This window comes from Emys orbicularis, chromosome 2 (assembly GCF_028017835.1).
Source record: "Emys orbicularis isolate rEmyOrb1 chromosome 2, rEmyOrb1.hap1, whole genome shotgun sequence".
NCBI lineage: Eukaryota > Metazoa > Chordata > Testudines > Emydidae > Emys > Emys orbicularis.
In genome coordinates, this window is record NC_088684.1 from 38,021,592 (window position 1) to 38,035,237 (window position 13,646).

Here is a 13,646-nt window from a genome sequence, read left to right on the forward strand (position 1 = left end):
AATTCCTTTCCCTAATTTAGGGGGCTTTTGTGCTGTTTTAACATCTGGGTTCAAAAGTTGCTATTTCACATGAGCTGGGGGTGACTGGTCTGGTAATCGCTTGTACATTGAAGAGGGGGGAGCAATAAATAAGGGGTCAAATGAACGTGTGGCCTCATGCTTGACAGACTCAAGTCACTGTTTGTTGGGTTTGTTTTTAGTATTGAATAACAGAGTGGGCAATATTTTCAATGCATTTTTGTAACAGCTTCTCTGATCAGTGTCAACAAGTCTGCCAGGGTCCTGGGGAATGTTCTTCTTCACAACATGGATGAAATGCTGTGGTTCCTCAGGAAAGGGCCCTGAGCTAGGCTAGATCTCAGTCAGCATGATCTTGAAGCCTTCCACGGTGCTCTCCATGTTCAGGATGAAAGTGTCCTCGTTGGAGTAGTGCTCAATGATGTTATCATCCATGTTTACCAAGATTCTGGTGAAAATGAAGAAATCAGTATTCTTACATACATGGCCAACCAAGGGGAAGATTCTGCACACTTGCCCAAAGCAATGCTGCCTGGCTAGGTGTACTCACTGCCTAATCCTGATTGACCCCAAACTGTGTGGGCGGGAGGCTATAAGGGACATACAGCGATCTCTTTCAGAGTCCCACTGATGAAATCTCTTCCACTTCCTGAAGAGAACAGAATATCCCCCTCTCTCGCCCCCTCCTTCTCCCTCCCCCTCCCACAGCCATGCACTGTGAAATCTCAATGGGGGTGGGAGAATGGATTTAGTTTGTTTGCTTTATTTTCTTTACTTATAGCCTCTGGACTAGAGGAAGCTGCCAGAGCTGGGTCTCCTGTAGTACTTATAAGCTCTGCAGGACAGAAGAGAGCTGACAGGGGCAGGACATCTATGAAGTTTATAAACTGCCTAGACGTAGCCAAAGCTTCAGCCAAAGCTTCTGCATCATGCAACTCTAATGAAGCTTCCCCACTCTCCTTGCCCGGTCGCTCATATTGGCCTGCACAGGTGTTGGTCTGCCCAAATGCATCTTGCTACCCCAGCCTGCTGTATATACACAGGGAGGGTTACTGCTGTGAGTCAATGATCTTTGGGAAATGATTTGTAGCTGGGTGTGAAGCCTGAGCTACACCACATGTGGTGGGCTGGCGTAAAGATCAGCTTGTATGTGAGATTGTAACATGTTTCCTCATTCTTTTCGACAAAAATAGCTTCTTCTAAGAAATGTAACAGCTGAATATGGTGTTAGGAAGAAGCTGACTTAAAAAGCAAACTGGAATTTCTTTGGAAGCCATCGAAATTCCCCCACAGAACACTTTGTTCAGGTAGAATTAAGGCTGTAAATAGATGCCAATTAATTTAAAATGACATTACTAGAATATTGTCGTTATTTCAAAGTAAACATTGGAAGTCAGGACATTAAGGTTTGGGAGGTGGGAGGTTGGTTGTTCTTAAAATATTGGTACATTTGAATCATTGTAAAAGGTCTAAAGTTACTCAGCTAATGTTCTAATATTGAACGTAGCTCTGCCCGTCCCTCAACTACCAGCTCCCTGTCAAACTTTCAGCTCTGGGGCCATAGACTATTCCCAGGAAACTCTACATCCTGCCAAGTCCATTCTGAATGCACCCACTAGTTAAAGGCTGGAGAAGCAATAGGCCAGTAAATCATAAAGATTACATATATGGTCTGCACAGGACTCTGCTCTCACCCCATTATGGGCTTGATACCCAGCTGTACCCCATTCAGTCCATAAATACTGAAACTACGTGCTCCAGACACAGACTAGAGATCAACTTTTTCAATATCTTTCACCCTTTGTCATCTATTTGGGTTAGGGAATTGCTTCCTATTAGGTATTTGTACAGCACAGAGCACAATGGGGCCATGATCGTAGCTGCAGTCTCTGGGTACTACTGTACCAAAAAATCATAATGATTAATTAAGGTTTTACTTTCTCTTACCCCTTTTTGCTTTTCTTGTAAAGTTTTGCAATCTTTTCTACTGGAAGCCCATATTTCTCAGATATCTGAAATCATTAAACAACGACAACAACAAGAATGAAAGATAAACGAGGAATAGGACAAACATTCTGTACCTTTAGGATAAGATATTGAAGCATCAACTCATGCAGACTCTTTTAGCAAATATATATATTTTTCCCCATGTTAAAAGGGTCACCACCAACCTACTTTCATGGACAATGTGGCCTAATTGAAGATTGTTGTGCTCTGGAGAGGGATAATCCTAAATAACTAGATTTTTATAAAATCACTCATCAGTCCAGCACCAAGAACCATGGGGACTATAATCACCTTTGAGTGCGACCCACCAAAGCAGTTTAAGAGTTCCTTCTAGTGCTCTGCTCCAGCAGTTAACATTTCTTGTCACTGGTCACATCTGTGCATTTAGCAAGGCCATTAATATACCTTCCATACAATCAAATGCAATTTCTCATTCTGCTGACAGTGGTGGTTTTCTATGCAGGGGGCTCATGCTCCCGGCATCCATTCCTGCAGCACAAGTCTGCAGGGACACCTTAACCACAGAATGAAAGAGGGGCTGTCACTGGATCACCCACAACCTGGATTAGAACTGGTTGACCAATGAAAAAAACGTGTGCACATTTTCATTTTTCATCAAATTTCATTTTTTTGTTGAAATTTTGAACCAGCTATAGTCTGACTCCTTGAGGCACATCAGAAAAGTTCTTTAAACTAGAAGGCTTTCAAAAACATCTCTTGAGATGTATCCATGGGTGAACCAGCATGTACAAGAAAAGTTTTGAAGGATGACATCTTAGCTAACTGAAATTACCAAGGACAAATCCACTCCATTATAATGCTTTAGGCAGCCCTTTGCAGTACGTGGCAGTTCACTGGTAACTCCTTTGATGCTCATTATAACAGCATAACCCATGCCACGATAAACCCATTTAATGTTTACGGAGATAGTAATTCCAGTATTCATCAATCTTGTACCAATTTCATTTCAGAATTATTACTTCGTTCTTTGGGGAGGAGCGCTGTGTCTTTTTTCCTTTAAAGGAAGGGCAAAAGCAGATTGTTCCAAAGGGGAAAATAATTATGTCAAAGGGAGTGTCTCTGTCACAAACTGTTCCAGGCAAGAGGATGCCACAAGCATCCAGGCAAACTATTTGCCCTCTCCCAGGTGAAATTAAATTATGTTGCAACTAAATAGTTCATTCTCTGCTGTATTAGAGAAGTGAAATGCACAATTAAAAATTCATTTTGAGTAAAGACTGTCAGACATTAGCCACTAGAAAGTCCTAGGTAGGGGGCTGTGTGTGTGTGTGCGCGCGCGCGTTCAGCATGACTTTGAGAAAATGGAATGTTTTCGAAAGCTAAATGAGCATAATTGCTGTGAAATAGAGAATGAAGAGCAACAAATACCCAGTACTCCAGCACCAAGGGCAGTCTCAGAAGTAAATGAAAATGCTACGACAAAAATCAAAACATGGCTTCCTAACATCAAGAAGTGATCATGACTAAAGCCTCCTAGGAAGTCTTTAGGGACATTGAAAGACTGATCTAATTTATCTGAGAAGTGCTTGGACATGATGGGTGTTGTGTAGAAGCTAATAGATAAGGCACCAACAGATGGCACTCAAGAATATATAGTATAATTCCTGGATTTTGCAGGACCAATAAAAAATGTTGGGCACTGCAAATGGCTCTGTCTGGCCGCTCTGACAATGGGCCTGGTAGGACCTGCAAGACTAGATCAGGGAGATTTGATAAGAGATTCAGGTGCCATCCACACTTCTGGTTTTACACCCCATAAGGAATGTGATGCAGTTTAAATTTTGGCAGTGTGGTTTCCATGTGAAATTTGCAAACTGTCAATTTTATTAGGGTTGTGCTTTGTCAGGCTGGTGCTCTCAATCATGGCTCTGACATGGTTCATTGCCTCTGGAAATGGTTGGATGTGCTAATGCTAGGCCTGGTCCCATATTATCATTCGTATTACAATAACACCAAGAGGCCTCCATGAGGATCAAGGACCCATTGCATTAGGCACTTTACAGCCATGTAGTAAAGCACAGTCACTGTTCCAAAGAGCTCACAATCTAACGTAAACAAACCATAACAGGTGGGTTTATCAAACATGAAGAGGGATAGGAGAGAGAAAGGACACGGGTACGCTGATAAGATCATGCAAGATTCTGAGCACTCTCAATTCCCACTGGTTTCCATGGGAGTGGGGGTTCTCAGTATCTCCCAGGGCCATGCAGCAGCTTGCAGGGCCAGGCCCATTGTTCATAGGAGGATGGTGAAGATGTTCTAAACTGATTTGCATTAAAAAACAGTTAACACTCTGCTAACGTGAAGAAGGCTTGAGAGGTGAGGTTTGTGTGTGAGCTGAGGGGTGAAAACATTATCTACTATCCATAGTTAACAGCATGTAACTGCTTGCAAAGTTAGACTCCAATCCTGCATTGTGACCTAAGCAGGTGGGCTGCTGCAGGCATGTAGCTCACCTTGCAGAATTGGAGGCTTAGACAGTATCCTTATCAAACTAATCACAGTCAGTATTGCTACTCGAAAGCTCTTTAACTGCTTTTTATTCTCCTCCAAAGAGGCAGGGGGTGTGTCAAGAGGGGAACATACCTATATATGTGCATACTGCCTGGGAGAGGAGGGAAGAAAGAGAGACAGCAGATTAAGGCTTAAAGGTGTAGCTCTAAAAGTAATTTAGCTGAAATGAAAAACAGAAATGATAGAAAAAGTGTCTAAGTCTGATTGCTAAAAGGGGGGAAGGTTTAAAAGTACACTCAAGGCAAATTGCCCTGTCACTGTAACTCAAGAAGAGGCAAGAAAATCCGTAAGAGTAGCTGCCATTTCCAGGCATTAAATTCTCAGAGGTATTCCCATTTCCTCCTTTTACTTCCCCCTTATTAGTAATTATCTGTATTACCATTGCGCCTAGGAGCTCAAGTCATGGACCCATTTTGCTAGGCACTGTACAAACACAGAATCCCACAATCCTTGTTAAGTAGTGACCAGGGGTCAGCTAATATCAGGTAAGTGGCTGCTGCTCTCGTGTGTTCCCAAGTCTACACTTTCATTTGAAAAAAAGCATTAAGACTCTATCCCTGTTGGTTGTGAAGAAATCCTTGAACATGTTACTCAAATGTAAAGTGGTGCAGCAGTGTCTGCCTGAGTCTGCAGACAGGCTCAAATAATAGGTTTGTGATAGATACGGACTGCCCCTTTTACCTCACTGGGGAGCTGACTCTGAAGCCTAATGATGTCTTAAATGTCAATATTTTAACAAGCTATTAACACAGCTACATGAAAGAGTTGCTGAATTTGTATCTCTGTCCCATGGCAATGTTTATTGAAAATGTCAAGCAAACATGTAAAAGAAAAATCTCCCTGTCCCAAGGCCGTTTTACAGCAGCTAATGCATAGCATACCGCACATACCAAGGCAAAGCTTTCCTGGGAAGCCTCAGTGGACCTAAGATACACGTACCACATGTTTTTGGAAGTGGTTTGGGATGTCCCATTCTAAGTATATTATTAGGAGATACTTTGGGGAATGCCTTGTTTGCCAAACCCTAGGGCAGGTGCAGGATTTATATAACATGTCCGGATTACTGGGCTTTGGGAAATACCTGAAGTTGATTGAGTTAAGCACATTTCTCAGGAACCACTAAAGATTCTGCCAACTCTTAGAATAGTAAACTATGGAGGCAGGGCTCAGAGTGGGGTTATGGGAAAGCCTCTGATTCAGAAGGCTCTGAAAATGAGCAGCCACAGCAAACGTGCTAGAATCCTAAAGGCCTGTTATAGAATCAGAGAATTTAGAGATGTACTGTCAGGGCATCTCATTTAACACCCTCTTCCAAAGCAGGCTAGTTGGGAGTAGGGATCCTTCCAAAGCAGGCTAGTATGCAGAATATTCTCTGGAGCCATCACCAGTCTCATTATAAATAACCCAAATAATAGGACTTCTACCCTTTCCTCAGGGAGACTATAATACATTAGAATAGACCTCTCTGTTAGGAACATTTTCCTAACATTCAGCTTTCATATTCCCTTCCTGTATTTCATCTCATTGCTCCTAGTTCGAGTGGTCACCCTTAAAATATTGGCCAATTGCCTCAGATAACTAAGGGCTTGTTCATGTGGCATGTTAGTCCTCACTAGAGGCATGTAAATTCTAGTTCGCACTAGCATGTTGGGCACTAACTGGCCCACACGGACCCTGCTGGTGTGCACTAAAAGTTTCTTAATGCCAGCTAACGTAGTACTGTTTGAAATGGGACTACATTAATGTGCACTTGGGAACTTTTAGTGTGCACTAGCAGGGTCCACTTTGCCAGCTGGTGTACTACACGCTAGTGCGCACTAGAATTTACACCCCTCTAGTGTGGACTAACACACCATGTGGACAAGCCCTGAGTGAAGTAACTTCAGTATTTGAAATTTAACAGAAAATGCTAACTTTTGAACCATCCTTAATAGTGAGAGCTATCCTTTCTTTACTATAACAATGAACGAGACTCCTAAATAGCTAAAAAAATATCCCTGGCACTTTATAGTCTTTTGAGTAAGCGATCTGTTGATATCATATAGGCCGATATTGGCCTAAAACACTATCTTTAAACATCTTTCTTTCTATTACTAATTTGTTAAGCACAAATAGCGCCCTCTGTGTTTACATAAAGAAAGACGGGGTCCCTGCTCGGAGGAGTTTGCTGTCTGAATGTAAATTGACATAAGACACGGGACAAAGGGAGAAGCCGTGAGGATGATGTTAGTTTAGAGGTTTTGGTTGTTTTTGTTTAATCTTTCTCTTCCTGCAGCCTGTTCCCTGCCTGTGCAGTGGATTATATCTCCTCACTCCACCAATCCCTGTTCCAGGGGTAAGCAAACTATGGCCTGCGGGCCATGTCCGGCCCATCCAGGGCCGGCTCTAGGCCGATTCCACCGATTCCCCTGAATCGGGCCCTGCCCCTAAGAGGGCCCCGCGCCCAAGCCCCGGTACGGCGTACCGGCAAGAGCCGGTGCGCCATACCGGGGTGGCCCGGCTTCCCCAGGGGGCAATTTAAAGGGCCTGGGGCTTCCAGCAGGGGCTGGAGCCCCAGGCCCTTTAAATTGCCACCAGAGCCCCACTGCTGGAGCCCTGGGGTAGGGCTGCGGAGCTCTGGGAGCTATTTGAAAGTCCGGGGTTCCCGCTGCTTCTACTGCCCCGGCCCTTTAAATAGCCGCTGGAGCCCTGCCGCTTCCCCAGGGCTCCCGCGGCTATTTAAAGGGCTGGGGCAGTAGAAGCAGGGGAGTCCTGGGCCCTTTAAATAGCCCCCAGAGCCCTGGGATAGCGGGGGACTCTGGGGGCTATTTAAACGGCCAGGGTTCCAGCTGCCTCTGCCGCCCCGGTCCTTTAAATAGCCCCTGGAGCCCCGCTGCTTCCCAAGGGCTCCCTTGGCTATTTAAAGGGCTGGGGCGGTAGAAGCAGGGGAGCCCCTGGCCCTTTAAATAGCCCCCAGAGCCCTGGGGTAGCGGGGGGGAGGCGCTCCAGCTGCCTCTGCCGCCCTGGTCCTTTAAATAGCCCCCGGAGTCCCGCCGCTTCCCCAGGGCTCCGGCGGCTATTTACAGGGCCGGGGCGGTGGAAGCAGGGGAGCCCCGGGCCCTTTAAATAGACCCCGAGCACCGGGCTGCTGCTGCTACCCCGGTGGGGGAGGCAAGAGGAGGGGGCACTTACCGTACAGGGTGGGCTGTACCCCCTGCTCCCGTACCCTCTGCCCGCAGCCAGCCTCTGCTGCACCCCTGCCCGCACCAGCCCCACATCCCCTGCTCTGCCCACACCAGCCCCTGCCTGCAGCCAGCCCCGCAACCCCTGCCCTGTCTCCAGCCAGCCCCACACCCCCTGCCCTGCCCGCAGCCAGCCCCTGCCGCACTCCCTGCCCGCACCATCCCTGCACCCCCTGCCCTGCCCACACCAGCCCCGCACTCCCTGCCCTGCCCGCACCAGCCCCGCACCTCCTGCCCTGCCCGCAGCCAGCCCCTGCCGCACCCCCTGCTCACACCAGCCCTGCACCCCCTGTCCTGCCTGCACCAGTCCCGCCCCCCTGCCCTGCTGCTGCCTGCAGCCAGCCCTGCACCCCCTGCCCACAGCCAGCCCCTGCCGCACCTCCTACCCTGTCTCCAGCCAACCCCTGCCACACACCCCTGCAGTCCTGCCCGAAGCCAGACAGCCCCCCACACACCCCTGCCCGCACCAGCCCTGCACCCCCTGCCCTGCCTGCAGCCAGCCCCGCACCCCCTGCCCTGTCTCCAGCCAACCCCTGCCGCACCCCCCTGCCTGAAGCCAGCCAGTCCCGCACTCTTCTGTCTCCAGCCCTGCCAACCCATGCCGCACCCCCTTGCGGCCCTGCCTGAAGCCAGCCAGCCCACCCCACACCCCTCTGTCTCCAGCCAGCCCCGCACCCCTTGCCCTGCCTGCAGCCAGACCCTACCTCCAGTCAGCCCCATGTCCACTGGTGCCCTGCAGTTCCCAGGGCAGTAACCCTGCACACCTGCTTCAATGAGGGGGGCAAGGAGCAGCTGGGACCCACACATGTGCACACCCTAGGGTGACCAGACAGCAAGTGTGAAAAATCGGGACAGGGGGTGTGCGTAATAGGATCCTATATAAGAAAAAGACCCAAAAATCAGGACTGTGCCTATAAAATCGGGACATCTGGTCACCCTAGCACACCCCCAGGGAGTGGCAGGGACCCACACATGTGAAACGGAGCTCATTTCTAGTTCAGGCCCATCTTTTTAAAGAAGAACTTTAGGTAGGGTTAACCTACATCCGTATTTTCCCAGACATGTCAGGCTTTTTGGTTCTTAAATCGCCGTCTGGGATGAATTTTTAAAATTTAAATTTTAAAAATTCCTCCCAGGAAAATACGGACGTATGGTAACCCTATTGGTACAAAAAATGCATACTGTGGCACATCCCTTAAATCAGAACTTTTTATAGGGAACCGGTTGCTAAGAAATGAAAGGCTTTTTTTAACATGTTTTTTTTAGTCATCCCTGCCGGGGCCCCGCCAAAAATGTTAGAATTGGGCCCCGCACTTCCTAAAGCCAGCCCTGGGCCCATCAGATGTTTTAATCCAGCCCTCGAGCTGCTGCCGGGGAGCAGGGTCTGGGGCTTGCCCCACTCCAGCGCTCCAGCTGGGGAGCGGGGTCAGGGGCTTGCTCTGCTCTGCGTGTGCCGTGGCTCCTGAAAGCAGTGGTATGTCTCCCCTCTGGCTCCCACGCGTAGGGGCAGCCAGGGGGCTCCACACGCTGCCCCAGCCCCAAGCCCTCCCCCGCAGCTCCCATTGGCCAAGAACCATGGCCAATGGGAGCTGCAGGGATGGCACCTGCGGACGGGGCAGCATGCAGAACTGCCTGGCTGGCACTGCGCCTCCGCGTAGGAGCCAGATGGGGAACATGCTGCTGCTTCTGGGAGCTGCTTGAGGTAAGCACTGCCTGGAGCCTGCACCCCTGTCCTCCTCCCATGCCCCAACCCCCTGCCTCAGCCCTGATACCCCTCCTGCCCTCCAAACCCCTCAGTCCCAGCCTAGAGCACACTCCTGCACCCCAAATGGCTCATCCCCAGCCCCACCCCAGAGCCTCCACCCCCAGGCAGAGACCTCACCCCCCCACCCCAACCCCCTGCCCCAGCCCAGAGCCCCCTCCTGCACCCTGTACTCCTCATTTCTGGCTCCACTCCGGAGCCTGCACCCCCATCTGGAGCCCTCACCCCATCCTGCACCCTAACCCCCAATTTCGTGAGCATTCATGGCCCATCACACAATTTCCATACCCAGATGTGGTCCTTGGGCCAAAAAGTTTGCCCACCGCGCCCTGTTCAGTTTCCTGCAAAACACCTCTTTGGTCTGGAGTTCACAGGGAGGGGAGAATTTCACTAAAACTAACTGGACTCTGTTGACTCCCTGGGCTGCAGGTACCCAGCAGAGGAAAGCCAACCTGTAGCAGCAGGTAGCAGGGATACAGTGGCACAGGCAACGTGACCTGCAATTCCTGCTCCACTGGGGTCTTGGAGATTACCAGCACAGCCCATAAAGCATGCAGGCCAGTTCAGGATGGCCGGCTGGCTGGGAGGTGTATTGATTCCTCTCTGGCTGGGAGTTAAAATTACTGCCCTCTCTCTGCAGCGCAGCTGACTCCATGGGGAAGTTGCACTCAGACAGTACATCTGACCCATTATATTCCAATTTTTGTCCAAACAGACTCTACTGGGTTCATTTGTTACTTTTTAGTAACCATGGGAGAGATATTCCCTGCTTGGGAGATGCCTGATTTTTTCCCTCTGCAGCTAGAATAAAGCAGATGGCCCCTTCTGGTCCTACATAGTGTAATTCTGGAAGTACTCTATTGAAATCAATGGAATTACATTGATTTAAAATCAACTCAAACAAAAGCAGAATTAGGCCCCTGACGGTCAGCAATCAGCAGGAACGCAGTGTTTTGTGATTGCTGATCTTTTTTTCTAGACACTACTGATTCATGTAACTGTTCTCTGCTGACCACAAGTGCCTCGAGTAAAAGGCAAGCATAGAAAGGACGAATATTTGCATCATGTCTTTGAGTCCGCCTTCCTCTGAAACATGAGACGGTAGCTATTCCCCTGAAAAGAGTAATCTGAGTAGGAAATTGACTGTTCTTTTGGAAAGTGATAGGAAGGAGAAGAATAAAACAAACCCTAAGTCTGAGAAAATACTGTCAAGTGTCATGGAAAATATGGAGAACGCCAAAGACCAGGAAGTGTGATGAACAAGAAAAATGTATATCTTGTAAATACAAAAGCAGAGTTTGAATTAGGATCACTCAGGGAACCCTTCATTATTCAGGGGTGTGAGCCTTATTCTGTCAAACCTTATTACTGAGTTTAGAGTGTGTAAAAATACAAATGACCTTCTCATAAAATAAACTGCTGGAAAGACTGTGGGGAGAATACATGGTGCATGCAAATAAACAGCGTTTGGTATGGATTTCCCCATCATACCACCATTCTGCCTACCAACGAGAATGTCTGTTTTCCGAAAGTGTTCAAGATCACTAAAATGAACATTTCACTCCCAGACTAGATTCCATCAGTGCTAAAAACATATTACTGAACCCACAGCCATGCCCGTGGACAGGAAACAGGAACTTTTTCTGTCTCTGAGCTACTTCTGCTATCTTTTCAAATGCACATTGCCTAGGGAATAGGCACAGAGATGAAGAGGACGTTTAGGTCTAAATTGATTATAACACACCTGGAGCCCAGCTACAATGACAAGATCAAATTCTGTTATAACATTATTAATTAGACAGCAAACTTTTCAGGGCCCTTAGAACTACTTCGTTAGCCAGCCATCTGTTCTCCCCTGCTACTGGCCTGTTACAGGGGACTGTAACCCAGGACATTTCATTCTAGGCCTCTGCTGTTGGGCCGTATACAAGAACAAGCCCAACATTAACCCTGACAGTCCCAGTGTACTTTTTTTAGTGCTCATAGCTGAGGACCTGGAAACAAGCTCTAAGTTGGTGCTCCTGTCCCCTTCCCATTTCTCTTCTTAACTAAATTCTAGCCTCCCAAATTCTAACTTCCCTGCCTCACCCAGCCACCCGACCCACAGCTCACTGGTAATCTGACATTTTCCATCCCCCTCTCCACTCTGAGGTCTTCTCTGCACCTCACCAGACCTCACAATGTGACCTTGACTGGTGCCAGGTCATCAAACTAGGATTAAATTTGGAGGTGTCCACTGCTGATCAGGGATCACTGGATTGCAAGTAGCAGCAAAGCCAAATCAGAGAAGTAGAGCGGGCGCAGGCAGTTCATAAAGGGAAGGTAGGTCATTTTGGAAGGCTGGAAAAGAAAGGGAGTTGCTGGCAGAAGGTATCGAGGAGAGGAGAGGACTGGCTCTTGCCAAGTAACCATTAACAATCCTTTCACCCCCAGCAGAGCAACCCCACAAAAGCCCTAGGAAAAGGGATATTCACAGTCAGTATCCTAAGGTTAAAAGGCATTAGCAGTGGACACACATGCAGTTGCTACAGGCAAAGGTTTAAAGAGCTCTGAATCTCTCTTGCATAGGAGGCATGTCGGAACACGCAGTCTGACCCTATTTTCTTCTTCAGGCATTTGTTAATTACCTCAGTTTCTCAAGACCCATAAATCAGCTGTACGAATTAGTCTTATCTCATTGACCTGCTGACAGTAGTGAATTTCAGATAAGGAGACATGCTCCAAAAAGTCTTTATGAAGCAGTTAAATATGTATGAGGATGGCTTTGTGTGTGCACTATGTGTTCTGTCTAAGTAATACTTTGAGAATCTCAAGATTTTTCTTTCAGTGGAAGATTAATGAGGTAGGGATGTGAGATACTTACCGCTTCCATTAGCCCCTTCACTGTGGGTGACTTTAGCATCAAAGCATCAAACACTTCATCAGTCTCTTTCCTCACATACAGAAGCACTGAAAGAGCAAGGATCAAATTTGGAGCAGGCACAGACAACTGAGCAGATGAAATACGTCTTATTAAATAGGAAGCCAAATATTAATTTTGAATCAATGACAAATCAACACAAATAATGAAAGCCAGATGTTGTTGTTAAAAAATAACACCATCTCCTGTAAACACTGATGTAAACTTGCAGGAGGCATATTGGCTGGTTTGGAAACACACTAGTACGTCTATACTTACCTCCGGGTCCGGCGGTAAGCAATCGATCTTCTGGGATCGATTTATCGCGTCTTGTCTAGACGCAATAAATCGATCCCGGATCGATCCCGGAAGTGCTCGCCGTCGACGCCGGTACTCCTGCTCTGCGAGAGGAGTAAGACAGTCGACGGGGGAGCCTGCCTGCCGCGTCTGGACCCGCGATAAGTTCGAACTAAGGTACTCAGTTATTCACGTAGCTGAAGTTGCGTATCTTAGTTCGAAGTGGGGGGTTAGTGTGGACCAGCCCAAAGAAAATTAAACATTAAATTTTTGAGGAATCCATGTTTTTGTGAATTTAAGATTAGTTAATAGTTTTATTGAAATATGGGAAGTCCCCGTTAAAGAGCATTTGAGCTATTGCTTTGTAGATTTTCAGTCCCTGGGCTGAATCATGGGATCAAACAACTGAAATTATAACCAGTTCTCTCTGCAACCTCTTTATAAGATTTGCACCTCTCTAACCTTTAGCCAAAAGGCTAGGGAAAGGAATTCAGAAAAGGCACGTCTACTTCGTAAATTAAATTTGCCTTTAGCCAATACCCTGAGAAAAAAGTAAGTTTAAAAAAAAGTAACATTCTTTGATGTTACCATTTTGGCAACCTTAAATGTGCACCCTCAAAATGAAATCTAGTCAATTTCACAGAATGAGTTAAAAGTAATTTCAGGCACTACAGGGGAGTTATTCAAAGGCACAAATGGCAGTTAGGCACTTACTTCCCACTGATTTTCACCTGCCCTTTGTGCCTTTGAAAATCTCCTCCTCAGACCCCTGCCAATTTTTGCAGGTTTGCAATCATAGTTTCCTGTCTCATCTAGATGTTTTTTCTCTCCCCTCTTGCTGTGCTAAACACCCTCACAGATAAAAGGAGAAACCAATTGGCTGGATATTCAGGGGAAACAGTGAAAC

The 13,646-nt window shown here is 47.3% G+C and overlaps 1 protein-coding gene across 1 annotated transcript in view; it reads right to left on the bottom strand.

Moving 5' to 3' along the window:
* Positions 1-351: 351 nt before the first annotated feature.
* The window catches only part of GRHL2 (grainyhead like transcription factor 2), a 119,165-nt gene continuing 105,870 nt past the window's right edge, over positions 352-13,646 (bottom strand). Inside the window, exons 15-17 of the mRNA XM_065398290.1 lie at positions 12,407-12,492; positions 1,966-2,030; positions 352-466 (exon numbers count right to left, since the gene is read on the bottom strand). Coding sequence (XP_065254362.1) covers positions 352-466; positions 1,966-2,030; positions 12,407-12,492 — 266 coding nt within the window. The remainder of the gene's footprint in view (positions 467-1,965; positions 2,031-12,406; positions 12,493-13,646) is intronic.